At 36.6% G+C, this 15,813-nt stretch overlaps 2 protein-coding genes and 1 long non-coding RNA gene across 5 annotated transcripts; all 3 read right to left on the bottom strand.

The window, feature by feature from the left end:
* LOC137253123 (uncharacterized) lies at positions 1 to 4,966 on the bottom strand. The gene is made up of 3 exons (XR_010953733.1): positions 3,793 to 4,966; positions 1,282 to 1,666; positions 1 to 1,222 (listed from the first exon to the last, which is right to left on the bottom strand). It is a non-coding gene; the product is annotated as an uncharacterized lncRNA (long non-coding RNA).
* Positions 4,967 to 5,057: 91 nt separating this feature from the next.
* LOC137253122 (tRNA (guanine(26)-N(2))-dimethyltransferase-like) lies at positions 5,058 to 6,272 on the bottom strand. Its single transcript, XM_067789553.1, has 3 exons — positions 6,014 to 6,272; positions 5,597 to 5,945; positions 5,058 to 5,527 (listed from the first exon to the last, which is right to left on the bottom strand). The coding sequence occupies exons 1-3, from the start codon at positions 6,064 to 6,066 to the stop codon at positions 5,492 to 5,494; spliced, it is 438 nt and encodes a 145-aa protein (XP_067645654.1). The 5' UTR covers positions 6,067 to 6,272; the 3' UTR covers positions 5,058 to 5,491.
* A 1,911-nt stretch (positions 6,273 to 8,183) lies between these two features.
* On the bottom strand, positions 8,184 to 14,139 carry LOC137253121 (tRNA (guanine(26)-N(2))-dimethyltransferase-like). Of its 3 annotated transcripts, XM_067789549.1 has the most exons (9): positions 13,891 to 14,139; positions 13,298 to 13,810; positions 12,801 to 13,241; positions 12,355 to 12,732; positions 12,117 to 12,284; positions 11,372 to 12,008; positions 10,738 to 11,081; positions 8,574 to 8,917; positions 8,184 to 8,514 (listed from the first exon to the last, which is right to left on the bottom strand). In XM_067789549.1, the coding sequence occupies exons 3-5, from the start codon at positions 12,851 to 12,853 to the stop codon at positions 12,275 to 12,277; spliced, it is 441 nt and encodes a 146-aa protein (XP_067645650.1). In that variant the 5' UTR covers positions 12,854 to 13,241; positions 13,298 to 13,810; positions 13,891 to 14,139; the 3' UTR covers positions 8,184 to 8,514; positions 8,574 to 8,917; positions 10,738 to 11,081; positions 11,372 to 12,008; positions 12,117 to 12,274. The 3 variants fall into 3 exon arrangements, with proteins under 3 accessions (XP_067645650.1, XP_067645651.1, XP_067645652.1); XM_067789550.1 differs by having other exon boundaries at positions 11,372 to 11,930; positions 13,298 to 14,139; XM_067789551.1 differs by lacking the exon at positions 11,372 to 12,008 and having other exon boundaries at positions 13,298 to 14,139.
* Between the last annotated feature and the right edge of the window lie 1,674 nt (positions 14,140 to 15,813).

Below are 15,813 nucleotides of genomic sequence, written 5' to 3'. Positions count from 1 at the left end.
TAAAGAAAAGTAAGTATTTTAATAATAAATACACTCGCTTAATTGGTTTTCGTTTTCCAATTGAAATCTTTTCCAAGCGAACAGAAAATAATTTTAAGCTTTAGAAAAAACTCCAATTATTTGAATCAATTTAAATCTACAACTTAAAGCTAATTAGAAATTCAGATTTGATTTACTCTTTTTTTTCTGATGAAGAATATTCAAAGGTGTCGTGGAAACCGATTGCTGTCGTAATTTAATTTGAAAGTAATAAAGTAAAGTAAAAAATGAATTTAAAAATGTAGGACTGGTAATTGAGTAAGACTTATTATTGTTCTAAATCTAATCATTCCAGCAATAATTCTGCAACCCTTAGCAGAAATATTGATTGGTTTCAAATCTAATTCCAACAGCAATCGTAACACGACATACTTTATTATATATGTACATGAAATTGTAACTTAAATTAATACAGTTCAAATAAAGAAAAGTAAGTATTTTAATAATAAATAAACTCGCTTAATTGGTTTTCGTTTTCCAATTGAAATATTTTCCAAGCGAACAGAAAATAATTTTAAGCTTTAGAAAAAACTATAATTATTTGAATCAATTTAAATCTAAAACTTAAAGCTAATTAGAAATTCAGATTAGATTTACTCTTTTTTTTCTGATGAAGAATATTCAAAGGTGTCGTGGAAACCGATTGCTGTCGTAATTGAATTTGAAAGTAATAAAGTAAAGTAAAATATGAATTTAAAAATGTAGGACTAGTAATTGAGTAAGACTTATTATTGTTCTAAATCTAATCATTCCAGCAATAATTCTGCAACCCTTAGCAGAAATATTGATTGGTTTCAAATCTAATTCCAACAGCAATCGTAACACGACATACTTTATTGTATATGTACATGAAATTGTAACTTAAATTAATACAGTTCATATAAAAAAGAAGTACGTACTTTAATAATAACATAAACTCGCTTAATTGGGTTTCGTTTTCCAATTGAAATCGTTTCCTGTGCAAGCACATCGCTAACCTGTGTTGGCAAAAGATATGATTATACTGTCTTCGATAGATAGTCGGACGAGCCGCTACTCGGCGAAGTAGAGATGACCGTTGTGTCGGTGGCAGCAGTTGCAACAGCAGATTCTAACTTTGCACCATCCGTACAGTGTGATGAATGCTTCACTGCCTTTTCCAATTGCTTGGCGCAAGCAATTTTTGCTGTTTGTAAAGCTTTAGCTGTAATGCAAATATATAGATGGGTTAAAGTGGTTTTCGTATGTTATTCAACAACTCACCCTATACCATCATCACAGCGTTCTCATCGATTTTGAATATGTGTACTGTTTCAGTATTCAGACCCAGTTCGTTTGGTGCAATATTTTCGTTTTGATGAATATGTATACTATCAGTTAGGCAGACAATTAGGTGCGTTCGATTCATTCATATACTGTGGGGAATTGAGCCGTAGACGCAATGACAGATATTTTGATTCTTTTTGAAGTGTAACATTTGTAAACAGTTGGGTTTCTCTGCTGTTCCATCACCAGTAGAGAGCTATTGAAGAAACGCTCGACCAAGATAATATGTTGCGATTTACGCGCATAGATTTGTTCCACCTCGTCACAATTATTGATGGAGAAAATGCGAAAGCCATATTTACCATCCAATACCGAAATGGAACTGTAGAGGAAGAAACATTTATTAAAATTTAATAAAATCAAAAAATGATAGTTGTGCTAAAATGGGGTAACGTATTGTATGTTAAAGTATAGCGAAGTCTCAGCGGCTTTGTCCTGGTCAAAATTGAGTTTGAATAGGCTTTATTCTTCATTCTTAGAAACATGTACGAAGGTACCTGGTAAGATAATAAAAATCCTCAAAGCTTTTTTTGCAATAACTTAAAAAAACTCATATTCAAACTTCTGCTTAACTTCTACATATCAATAGCTACCTTTACCACCAGGAGTCACTATTGCTTCTACGCCTATGCTATTGTTTCCTACACCGATGAGCTTTGTAATAAAATAAACAGCTATCTCCCCAATCTCTCCATTTTTGTCGCCTCGCGAAACCTGATATTGTAACCAACCAAATCATCGGTGATCTTATTTAAAACATGGCCGCGCCAAATGTCGACCATATGACATTACCCTACCGACTGTCTTACACCTTAAAATTTTGGGTGTGACTTTCATCAGGACCTACATTTTGGTGAGCACGCAGCCGCAATTGTTCCGAGAATTCAGAGCCGTACCAAAATCCTCAAATCCCTCGCTGGCAGTACCTGGGGAAAGGATAAAGAAACGCTCATGACTACACACAAAGCAATTAGCCAGCCGATTAAGTGCTATGCGTCACCCATATGGTCGCCAAGCCTAAAAATTACCCACTGGAAGAAGCTACAGGCCTGCCAAAATACTGCTCTCAGAATTGCCACGGGCTGTCTTCTTATGTCCGTAGAACACCATCTGCATAATGAGGCGAGAATACTCCCCATCAGGGAGAGAAATGAGATGCTGACCAAACAGTTCCTGTACCCATAAACCTGAGCATCCCAATAGACATCTGATTGGTCAACCAGCACCGCCTAGGGGCCTAAGGAGTCATCTCCGTAAGCACTTTGAGGAAATACGGCTCCTGAGAACCCAGCCGTATGAAGCGAAAAAACACAAGCAGGTCCTTGGTGAACTCCATAAACAAGCGTCGGACCTTTATGCTAGGAATTGCCCGGTGAATCCAGTACTCAAAGAAGAGTATCCAAACCTCGCGGAAGAGGAACGCATACTCCCCAGAGAAAAGCGAGTCACTCTAGCTCAACTTCGTTCTGGATACTGTAACAGGTTAAACTCTTACCTATCCAGAATCAACCCCGACATACAAAATCTGCTAGCACTGACCAAGCCTAATTTAAAGGCATGTGACGCCAGAAAGCAGTGACCAGTCAGAATACCAGTCATGAGTCTACAGGCCTCCCTTTTTAATGATATAAGTAACTTTGTTTGTCTAAGGTTGTAAGACCTACACATAATCTTCGACACTTTACAGCCCCGTGCTTGGATCCGCGCCTTTCCTGCTGGTAGATCATGTGTACCTCTCGCATTCTCTTAATCAGGCAATTAAAATATAAAGGTAATTCTTTACTTTAGCGCCCAATAATGTAAGTCATGAATAAAATAACTTCTGAAACAGGTAGAACAAGTAAGGGTGTCTAAGTTCGGGTGTAACCGAACATGAGCTTCATTTGTACATTTCATTTCAGATGAATTACTTTTCTACATAATTTTAATTAGTTCTTGACGAGCCTTAATGTAAACGGTTTACTTGAGCTGGCCGGTCAAAGCACTTCATATAGGGTGTATGTGTCCGCAATGTTACCAGAATCGGTGTGATGACCAAACGGAAAAGCCCGATTGGCAAATACTAGAAGTTTTCAAGGTAACAACTAAAATCCTGCCTCTAAGTCTGATAACTATGCTTCCTCGAGGGAACGGAGCCTTAGCTACGCGCGCGCAAAAACGAACGCATGCACTAAGCATGAAACCCCCGGAGGGAATGTCCTCTTAACACTCGCCTCATGAGCGTCAAGTCTTCTTTCTTCAGAGGCAAGAGCAACTTTGTTAGTCTAATATGATAAGGAGTGCAAATGCCTGATTTGAAGGCCTTCTTACATAAGTTAAGAAATCTATTCATTTAAAAAGTTAAGAAAATGGAGAGGAAAAAGGTAAGAATATTTTTGTTAAGTCCTGATGTGTGTCATGCGTTAACGGGCCGAATAGTCACCGATAGAATACGATAAGGAAAATTACCTTCAATCACACGTTCACATCGTGCCGAACACGAACAAAGTAGTAGGAGCACGTACATATAGCTCATTTATTTCAATAGTGTCATAACTCAAAAAACATGACTTTTGAGTTAATAACATATAAACGTACCCAATATCATAATCTATGTTGTATAAAAAAATCTTTGTGATCAGTTAAAACTTTACCACTATAGCACAATGAAAATAAGCCTTTATATGGGCAACATATGGCAGTTAAAATCTTTGAATGGCTCTCCTGGAAAATTGTGTTTTTGGAGTTATGACACCATTGAAGTAAATGAGCGATATGTTATTATGCGAACCCATATTTGTACGTAAAAGTTCAACGATCACGGATGTTACGGCTTTATTTGAGGTTGTTGTTGTATTAACGGTAAAGACACCCCCAAAGGTTTGCAGCAGCTTTAACTCCGACGTCGGCAGTATGACATCATCCATGACATCATAATAAAAAATTTGGGTAATTCTTTACTTTAGCTCACAACTGCTAAAACTCGTCTAAAAATATCGGGAGAGGTGTCAAAAGACGCGCTTTGGACCCAGGATCACGAATCTGAAAGCGGAAATTGGAAATTTTATTTCGTTTCGGAGATATTTGCAAACAAAATTAAAAATTTTCATGTGGATATTGTAATTTTGATGATTTTGTGGTACCCACAAGAAAAACTGTGGGTAAAAGTGTTTTGCGCGGATATAGTTTGGGTCTCCAAACCGGTGTTGGACCCACCCAGGGTAATTTTTTATAAGCGCGGCCGAAGGCCCCCAATGCAGAAAGCTGTTCTGCACAAAAATACTATGGATCCCACCTCCGGTTTCGGAGCGCTCCGTGGCCATTTTGCGGTTTTTTGAAATATCTTGTGACAGAAATTAAATTCTTAATTTCCACTCTCGGATTCGTGGTCCAGGGATCAAAACGTTATATTTTGTTGAACCACAGCAGACAAGGCGCGGTAATCTTCCAGGGTTTTCGTTACGAAATATCTTTTCCAGATAAGCTTATACCACTTGAGCACGCTACGTTGTGTTATTATTTTATCCAATAGTTTCTTAATGGTTGCCCCATCATTTGAAATTGTGGCCTTGCCACTGGAATCAAGAATATGCTTGTCCATATTACATGAACCCAATATAGTGCGTACAGCGGCCACAATTGAATGCGAGGTATTGATGTTGGATATGATGAATATTTTTTACATAAAAACTCATGTACCCAATACAAGTTCAGGCATACCGCCGATAACATACCTTTTAAACGACGTTGTGTGTCCAAATCACTTAGCGGTTTTTCTTCTATGATTTGTAGCAATTCTTCAACAAACGTTGGATCATGTATGGGATGCGACCAAAGTGGACCGCCCATCTATATTTGGGAATATAAGAAACAATTTGGTGTGAACAATTGGTGCCAGTTAACCCTCTGAAAAAGCGACTGACGCGCCTTTTTGAACGGACATAACCGTTTAAACGGTTAAGCACCAATTAAGTAAGAAGGAAATAATTTGATTTATTCGAGTTTAAATACTTAAGTGGGATAGTTGAAACTTACATGATGTTTATCACCGCAATACGCACAATTTGTATTAACATTTGGTCCAGTTGGTATACCGAATTTTACTTCCGCATTGCCTTTATCTGAGATCTTGCTTTTTACAATACCCATAGGCTGTAGCGTATAGGTATCACAACCAGTGTATTGAAATACCATTCATTGTTTGCTGTGTTCATAATATAAAGATATGGTAAGTAATGGATTGTGGTAAAAGGCCAAAATGCTGTATACCAACCTCATGCATACGCACAAATACGCGTATATAAAAATTGGCAGAAATGCTCAAAAGTGGCTCAATATATTTTCCATAACGATTAGAGTGCGTTTCAATGCAATGCAATAGTATACGCAATCCCATCTCATGGCAGCATTTCATACGCAAAGGCACAGAACTATATTTGGCATTGCAGGCTTCAGGCGTATTGCCTGCCAGCACAGCCATATCATTCGCAGTTACAAGTAATGAACCCCCCCTCGTCAGTGAATGTATAGCGCCATCCAGAAAGCGATTCGGACAACCATAAGGATCTAGGTCTATAACATCGAAACGCTTCTCATATGAAGTTGAAAGGTACATGAGAGTCCTATTGCGAATTTTATTATTGATTATTACAGTTAAATCACTAGCTATTGATTCGTATATCAAACCTACATTGCATCCCCTTCGCTTGGCACAATTAAATGTTCCACTCCATTGTGTCGCATATTTACGCTAATGGATTCTACTGCCACCTTAGATAGATCATTTGCAACAATTTCACGCACGTCTGGTACTTCTTTTGCATAACTTATGCTACGTAAACCTGTTGCAGCAAGCGCTTCCAATATTCGCAGTCCACCGTCGTATTTTACACCACCAGCCGTGTATGGTTTCTTGTCATTAGCATTGCTTCCTTTCCTTTGTATTTTGTGGATTTGTATGCGCCGCCGCTTCCCGCTCTCTTATCAACCGCTTTGTGTATACATTAAGTACTGAAATACTTAAACCACGATTAAATTCTTGTACTGGATTGTAGAATACGGCCCCGCCGGCAATAATTTCTGTAGTGCTTTCTTTGATCACACGTTCTGGTGCTTTGTCGTTCGTAGCGATCTGTTAATTCATAAAATTTAGGGCGATTTTGTTAATAACGCGAAACATATATTTACCTTATTTTCAGATATTTCCTCAACTTCCATTTTGGCTTTAAACTGCTGTGCATCCAAGTTTTTGTTATCAGCTGTTCGGTGGTGGCATACGCTGGCTGCTGCTTTCGTTGAACAGTGAATCGTGGAAACTGTTTCGACAGAGGAAATATTTAAACCAGGCATGCTTAACGAACGAAACGATATCATTTCGTTACGATAATCAACGTTAATAAACGAAACGAAGTCATTCATTTTTCCGTCATTTCACTCTACATTTTCAGGCATTTGACAATCAATTTTACTGCGGTTTTACCATTTATATAACCGCCATATAACGTGAATTTTACCTGCAGATTTACTTTACCTGGAGCAGCCATATGAATAAAATATGAACCAAAAAAATTTAATTTTCAATATTTATTATTTTCAATATTATTATATATGTACATGAAATTGGAACTTATATTAATCCAGTTCATATAAAACAGAAGAACTTTAATAATAAATAAACTCGCTTAACTGGTTTTTGTTTTCCAATCTCTTCAAAGCGAGCAAAAAATAATATTAAGCTTTAGAAAAAACTCCAATTATTTGAATAATCTACAACTTAAATCTTAGTAGAAATTCAGATCAAGAATATTCAAAGGTGTCGTGGATCCGATTGCTGTCGTAATTGAATAACTTAAAAATGTACGACTATTAATTGAGTCAGACTTATTATTGTAACCCTTAGCAGGAGTATTGATTGGTTTCAAATCTAATTCCGACAGCAATCATATCACGACATCCCTTATTATAATGCACATGAAATTGTAACTTAAATTAATACAGTTCATATAAAGAAAAGTAAGTATTTTAATAATAAATAAACTAGCTTGATTGGTTTTCGTTTTCCAATTGAAATCTTTTCCAAGCGAACAGAAAATAATTTTAAGCTTTAGAAAAAACTCCAATAATTTGAATCAATTTAAATCTACAACTAAAAGCTAATTAGAAATTCAGATTAGATTTACTCTTTTTTTTTCAGATCAAGAATATTCAAAGGTGTCGTGGAATCCGATTGCTGTCGTAATTTAATTTGAAAGTAATAAAGTAAAGTAAAATATTTATTTAAAAATGTAGGACTAGTAATTGAGTCAGACTTATTATTGTTCTAAATATAATCATTCCAGCAATAATTCTGCAACCCTTAGCAGAAGTATTGATTGGTTTCAAATCTAATTCAAACAGCAATCGTATCACGACATCCTTATTATATATGAACATGAAATTTTAACTTAAATTAATACAGTTCATATAAAGAAAAGTTAGTATTTTAATAATAAATAAACTCGCTTAATTGGTTTTCGTTTTCCAATTGAAATCTTTTCCAAGCGAACAGAAAATAATTTTAAGCTTTAGAAAAAACTCCAATTATTTGAATCAATTTAAATCTACAACTTAAAGCTAATTAGAAATTCAGATTAGATTTACTCTTTTTTTTCAGATCAAGAATATTCAAAGGGGTCGTAGAATCCGATTGCTGTCGTAATTGATGAACTTAAAAATGTACGACTAGTAATTGAGTCAGACTTATTATTGTTCTAAATTTAATCATTCAAGCAATAATTCTGCAACCCATAGCAGGAGTATTGATTGGTTTCAAATCTAATTCCGACAGCAATCGTATCACATCCCTTATTATATATGTACGTGATATTGCAACTTAAATTAATACTGTTGATATAAAGAAAAGTAAATACTTTAATAATAAATAAACTCTCTTAATTGGTTTTTGTTTTCCAATTGAAATCTTTTCCTGTGCAAGCACATCGCTAACCTGTGTTGGCAAAAGATATGATTATACTGTCTTCGATAGATAGTCGGACGAGCCGTTACTCGGCGAAGTAGAGATGACCGTTGTGTCGGGGGCAGCTGTTACAACAGCAGTTTCTAACTTTACACCATCCGTACAGTGTGATGAATGCTTCACTGTCTTTTCCAATTGCTTGGCGCCAGCAATTTTTGCTGTTTGTAAAGCTTTAGCTGTAATGCAAATATATAGATGGGTTAAAGTGGTTTTCGTATGTTATTCAACAACTCACCCTATACCATCATCACAGTATGTGTACTGTTTCAGTATTCAGACCCAGTTCGTTTGATGCAATATTTTCGATTTGATGAATATGTATACTATCCGTTAGGCAGACAATTAGGTGCGTTCGATTCATTCATATACTGTGGGTATTTGAGCCGTAGACGCAATTGATATATTGTAACATTTGTAAACAGTTGGGTTTTTCTGTTGTCACCATCACCACTAGAGAGCTATTGAAGAAACGCTCGACCAAGATATGTTGCGATTTACGCGCATAGATTTTTTCCACCTTGTCAGTTATTGATGGAGAAAATGCGAAAGCCATATTTACCATCCAATACGGAAATGGAACTGTGGAGGAAGAAACATTTTATAAAATTTAATAAAATCAATAAATGATAGTTGTGTTAAAATGGGGTAAAGTATCGTATGTTAAATTTCTGTTTAACTTCTACATATCAATAGCTACCTTTACCACCAGAAGGAGTCACTATTGCTTCTACACCTATGCTATTGTTTCCTACACCGATGAGCTTTGTAATAAAATAAACAGCTATCTCCCCAATCTCTCCAGTTTTTTCGCCTCGCGAAACCTGATATTGTAACCAACCAAATCATCGGTGATCTTATTTAAAACATGGCCGCGCCAAATGTCGACCATATGACATTACCCTACCGACTGTCTTACACCTTAAAATTTTGGGTGTGACTTTCACAGGATCTACATTTTGGTGAGCACGCAGCCGCAATTGTTCCGAGAAATCAGAGCCGTACCAAAATCCTCAAATCCCTCGCTGGCAGTACCTGGGGAAAGGATTGAGAAACGCTCATGACTACACACAAAGCAATTAGCCAGCCGATTAAGTGCTATGCGTCACCCATATGGTCGCCAAGCCTAAAAATTACCCACTGGAAGAAGTTACAGGCCTGCCAAAATACTGCTCTCAGAATTGCCACAGGCTGTCTTCTTATGTCCCCAGAACACCATCTGCATAATGAGGCGAGAATACTCCCCATCAGGGAGAGAAATGAGATGCTGACCAAACAGTTCCTGTTGAATACCCAGAAACCTGAGCATCCCAACAGACATCTGATTGGTCAACCAGCACCGCCTAGGGGCCTAAGGAGTCATCTCCGTAAGCATTTTGAGGAAATACGGCTCCTGAGAACCCAGCCGTATGAAGCGAAAAAACACAAGCAGGTCCTTGGTGAACTCCATAAACAAGCGTCGGACCTTTATGCTAGGAATTGCCCGGTGAATCCAGTACTCAAAGAAAAGTATCCAAACCTCGCGGAAGAGGAACGCATACTCCCCAGAGAAAAGCGAGTCACTCTAGCTCAACTTCGTTCTGGATACTGTAACAGGTTAAACTCTTACCTATCCAGAATCAACCCCGACATACAAAATGTATGTCCCGCTTGCAATGTGTCCCCACATAGCACCAACCTTCTCTTTAATTGTAATGTGGAACCAACGCCTCTAACACCCCTTTCATTATGGTCCCCCCTGCCGAAACCGAAAGTTTCCTTGGACTCCCGTTAGAGGATATTGATGATAATTTCTGATCGGTCGCACCTATTGGATTGGGCGAAGCACTGCTACAATAACAACGTGTAAAAGATGGTTGCATCTTTCGTTTGTTGCTCCCTGTTGCTTTGCTTATATTTTTTTTTCTCAATTTTAAACAAATTCGCAACAATAACTAAACTTTTAATTTGTTAACAAAAATAGAAATGCGCAACAAAATTTCAATTGGCAAATCAGCTACTTCGAAGATTCGAAATTTCTATTCCCCAATTATTGTTCTCTCTAGGAGAAAAGAATTGGAGGAATTTTTCTGCGGTGCTATTAAGGCAATGACCTTTGACCTCGAGTAATTTTTTTTTAGCTCGAATAGTATATATGGGGACTTTTAATTTTGATATTTTTATGGTAAACTAGAGGTCCTCACTAAAGTTTGGCTTTGTAGTAATTTTTGTTATTTTAATTGTCTAAATTAGCCGTTCTAATATTAAAATCGCCACTCTCAATACAAATCAAAAACAAGTATGAAAAAGTTGTTAACGTTACAGTGCTTATGGATTCATTTTAAGAGTGCATTAAAAGAAAAAAAGTTTTGTTAAGCACATTTTTAAAAAGGAAAGGAAAGGTCGGTAAAAATGAGACTTACCATATATTCATATCGGCTGCTGAGGGGAATATCACCAAATCTCGGCTGCCGTTTCAAAATCTTCCTATCTTAGAATTTGTTTCATAAACACTCCAGCTATTGTCAAAATGTGTTGTATTTGAGCTCACATCGGTCATTTTTGAAGCCAAATATGAGTTAGGGCATTCTTCAACCGAATTCTGTGATAGGGCTTTTCTAATATACGGGGTTATTCAAATGTTTTCTGAAAAAGGTGCTTTTCGAAACGGCTTGCGCGTGCTTCTAGCAAAGTTTGTAGATCCTCCTCTAAATCCAAGCTAAAGCGTTGGCAAGATACCGGCTCTTTAGCAGGCGTTGTAGCCTTTCTAAATGTGTTCGTGAATCGAGAAAAAATGTTGAAGATATTGTTTGTATTAATTTTTAATAATAGGTACATATATATTACCATGCTAAAGTGATTTATCTTTTTAAAAGTAAAGTAATAAAGTTCTACAAGCTAGTAGCTACTTTTTAGTCAAAGATTTTGAAAAATTTCAAATTCTTATATAGTAAGCCAATTTACTCTACAGTATTTAAAACATCCATCTCCATGCTCACTCGAATGGCTCATCATAAACAAGCATACAATTTTAATGATATATTTATAAGCATTTACCGTTGCATGACAAGTAATTTCTTGACTTTTGCACGCCAAGCTTTATTTGCTTGAAATTTTTCCAATCCAGACATTTGTATTCAGGAAAATTGAAAAAGAGCAACAAACATCCAAGTTATATTTTGTTGAACCACAGCAGACAAGGCGCGGTAATCTTCCAGGGTTTTCGTTACGAAATATCTTTTCCAGATAAGCTGATACCACTTGAGCACGCTACGTTGTGTTATTATTTTATCCAATAGTTTCTTAATGGTTGCCCCATCATTTGAAATTGTGGCCTTACCACTGGAATCAACAATATGCTTGTCCATATTACGTGAACCCAATGTAGTGCGTACAGCATCCACAATTGAATGCGAGGTATTGATGTTGGATATGATGAATATTTTTTACATAAAAACTTATGTACCCAAAACAAGTTCAGGCATACCGCCGATAACACACCTTTTAAACGACGTTGTGTGTCCAAATCACTTAGCGGTTTTTCTTCTATGATTTGTAGCAATTCTTCAACAAACGTTGGATCATGTATGGGATGCGACCAAAGTGGACCGCCCATCTATATTTGGGAATATAAGAAACAATTTGGTGTGAACAATTGGTGCCAGTTAACCCTCTGAAAAAGCGACTGACGCGCCTTTTTGAACGGACATAACCGTTTAAACGTTTAAGCACCAATTAAGTAAGAAGGAAATAATTTGAATGATTCGAGTTTAAATACTTAAGTGGGATAGTTGAAACTTACATGATGTTTATCACCGCAATGCGCACAATTTATATTAACATTTGGTCCAGTTGGCATACCGAATTTTACTTCCGCATTGCCTTTATTGATATCTTGCTTTTTACAATACCCATAGGCTGTAGTGTATAGGTATCACAACCAGTGCATTGAAATACCATTCATTGTTTGCTGTGTTCATAATATAAAGATATGGTAGGTAATTGGATTGTGGTAAAAGGCCAAAATGCTGTATACCAACCTTATGCTATATTTACACTTCGCTTGACTACTATGCATACGCACAAATACGCGTATATACAAATTGGCAGAAATGCTCAAAACTGGCTCAATATATTTTCCATAACGATTAGAGTGCGTTTCAATCCAATGCAATAGTATACGCAATCCCATCTCATGGCAGCATTTCATACGCAAAGGCACATAACTATATTTGGCATTGCAGGCTTCAGGCGTATTGCCTGCCAGCACAGCCATATCATTCGCAGTTACAAGTAATGAACCCCCACTTGTCAGTGATTGTATAGCGCCATCCAGAAAGCGATTCGGACAACCATAAGGATCTAGGTCTATAACATCGAAACGCTTCTCATATGAAGTTGAAAGGTACATGAGAGTCCTATTGCGAATTTTATTATTGATTATTACAGTTAAATCACTAGCTATTGATTCGTATATCAAACCTACATTGCATCCCCTTCGCTTGGCACAATTAAATGTTCCACTCCATTGTGTCGCATATTTACGCTAATGCAATCTACTGCCACCTTAGATAGATCATTTGCAACAATTTCACGCACCCCTGCTACTTCTTTTGCATAACTTATGCTACGTAAACCTGTTGCAGCAAGCGCTTCCAATATTCGCAGTCCATCGTCGTATTTTACACCACCAGCCGTGTATGGTTTCTTGTCATTAGCATTGCTTGCTTTCCTTTGTATTTTGTGGATTTTTATGCGCCGCTGCTTCCCGCTCTCTTATCAACCGCTTTGAGTATACATTAAGTACTGAAATACTCAAATCACGATTAAATTCTTGTACTGGATTGTAGAATACGGCCCCGCCGGCAATAATTTCTGTAGTGCTTTCTTTGATCACACGTTCGGGTGCTTTGTCGTTCGTAGCGATCTGTTAATTCATAAAATTTAGGGCGATTTTGTTAATAACGCGAAACATATATTTACCTTATTTTCAGATATTTCGTCAACTTCCATTTTGGCTTTAAACTGCTGTGCATCCAAGTTTTTCTTATCAGCTGTTCGGTGGTGGCATACGCTGGCTGCTGCTTTCGTTGAACAGTGAATCGTGGTAACTGTTTCAACAGAGGAAATATTTAAGCATTACAGATGCACAACACTGTTTTTTTATAAATCAACGATGATAGCCAGTTTTGGGAGGTTGTTGCTGCTGCTATCGTGGCCTTGCATTACCCGGTTGCTGTTGTGGTATATATATACCTTGGTATAACTGGATGTGGCGTCATTGCCCCACCTGGTCCAGTTGATGCGGACCACGACCAACAACCACCACGACCTACACTGTTTGGGTTCACTTTGCTGCTGCAAACATACCTCTATCACAATAATTAATGGAGACCATGGAGGGGTATCTCAACAAGAGAGGCTATTTTATTGCACACATAGCCGTTTTTTTACACCGAATTTTCTAATCTTTTTTTTCAATTTTGGATAATAAATCTTAACGGTAACAAGAATTTTTTTCTTGTATGTACATATGTGGAAATCAAAATTTACTATTCTGCATTAGAATTGCTCACGATTATTTATACTATGCAATTACATATTTCACTTTCTTTCTTTATAAACATGCACACATTGATATGAGTTTTTTTTTTGCTAAAACACACTTTAGTAGACCAAAAAATATTAAAGAATGCGTATATTAATTTCTGCAAAATGTAAATCACACAAATTGAAAAAATTTTCCACTTTTCTGCAGAATTAGAAATGGCGGATTTTTTGCACGCAAAAATGACGCATTTTGCTATCCCTATGAAAATAATAGGTGCGAGAGAGCACGATACATTGTGGGAAAGCAAAATTTGTCAGCATGCTATTTCATTTGCACAATTTTTCATTCCAAATCGTCACCCCTGTCAAAAATTCGTGTGGCTGTGTGCGTTTTTGGTCACACGATTTTTGCAGGGTAATATATGCATATTTGGATCACAACGTTGTTGTTGCATTTGCATGTTAATTTTAATCGGGATCCATATCTGGATCATTGTCCACTGGAACGCGGGGACTATATGGCTCATTCACATTCAAGAGATACCACTTTTGTAATTAAAATTATTAAACCGCGTAATCCACATCGTAATAAAACGCTTAGGAATTTTATTTTATTTTATTTTCCTCTTGTAAGCCTAAGTTGAGGTTGTTTTATTTGAAATAATGTATTTTCTTCTTTTAACATTCACATTCTTGTAAAGTACAATTGAATTGTACAAGGATGTCTTGTACATTTTTTAAAGAAAATGAATAATAAAATAGGAAAATACATATATTCAAAGAAAAACTGTTCAAGTTTGGCATACAAGAGAAAAATTAAAAAATTTCTTCAGCGTTTTCTTGTGATCCTGATATCTACATACATATATATCATGGTACAATTACCAAGTAGAAGCATTAGCGAAAATGCAACCCTCCCGTGTATTTTGTTGTTGCCGATTGTACATAAACTGTCAATCGTTCTTTCAGTTCCTTCTGTCAAAAGTGATGGAAGAAGAAAAATTTCACATGTAATTTTCGTCAACAAAGCCAAAACAAAAAAAGAAAAAAGTTGGTTTGGGGATGAAGCTGGAGGAAAAATGCATTTTTAATGGAAAATAAAGGTTATTAGCTGATTTTTAAATGATATATATTTAATTTATTGTTATTATTTATTTACATATAGCAGCTGAATCACTTCTTCAACGTTTCCAGCGCATCAACTCTTGGTAATTCTATACGACAGCATGACACTGATAATATGCGTCCATAAATATCGAGAGAGGTGTTAAAAAACGCGCATTGACCTCGACAACAATAATCAGAAGGCGGAGGTAAATTATTTTGTGTTGGACAAGAGATATTTGAAAAGAAGTTGAAAATTTTCATGTGCGCGTTGTAATGTTGATGATATTGTACCCACAAAAAAATTGTGGACATAAGTGTTTTGCGCAGATATAGTTTTGGTCTCCAAACTGGTGTTGGACCCACCCAGATTAATTTATTATAAGCGCGGCCGAAGGCCGCCAGCGCAAAAATACTATGGATCCCACCCCGGTCTCGAAGCACTCCGGGGTCATTTTTCGGTTTTTTGGGAATATCTTTTGAGTGAGCTAAAATTTTTCTTTTCCGTCTTCGGATTATTGTTATTGGATTTGGTGCAGCATGTTATCTTGCACTCAAAGAAATGGAATATGATTAGAAATTTATAGATTTTCTGTCGAAATGTTTATATGATCGCATCACTTCAAGATTATCACATGGTATATGTAATGGTGATCCAGAGCAAAGGTATAGTGGTTTATTAAATTTATCATTACTTATGGCCTTAAAAGATGTGGCGTGGTCTAGTGCCTCAGCATGTACTTCTGCATCACTGGAACCTACGTGCGATTGGAACTGATGAGGATTTGGCACACAGTTCAATAATGTATACGAGTTTAATTAATTTGACAGTAATTTATTGTTAA

Source organism: Eurosta solidaginis, chromosome 5, assembly GCF_040869045.1.
Source record: "Eurosta solidaginis isolate ZX-2024a chromosome 5, ASM4086904v1, whole genome shotgun sequence".
Classification (NCBI taxonomy): domain Eukaryota; kingdom Metazoa; phylum Arthropoda; class Insecta; order Diptera; family Tephritidae; genus Eurosta; species Eurosta solidaginis.
This window is presented reverse-complemented; position numbering and strand designations above follow the sequence as displayed.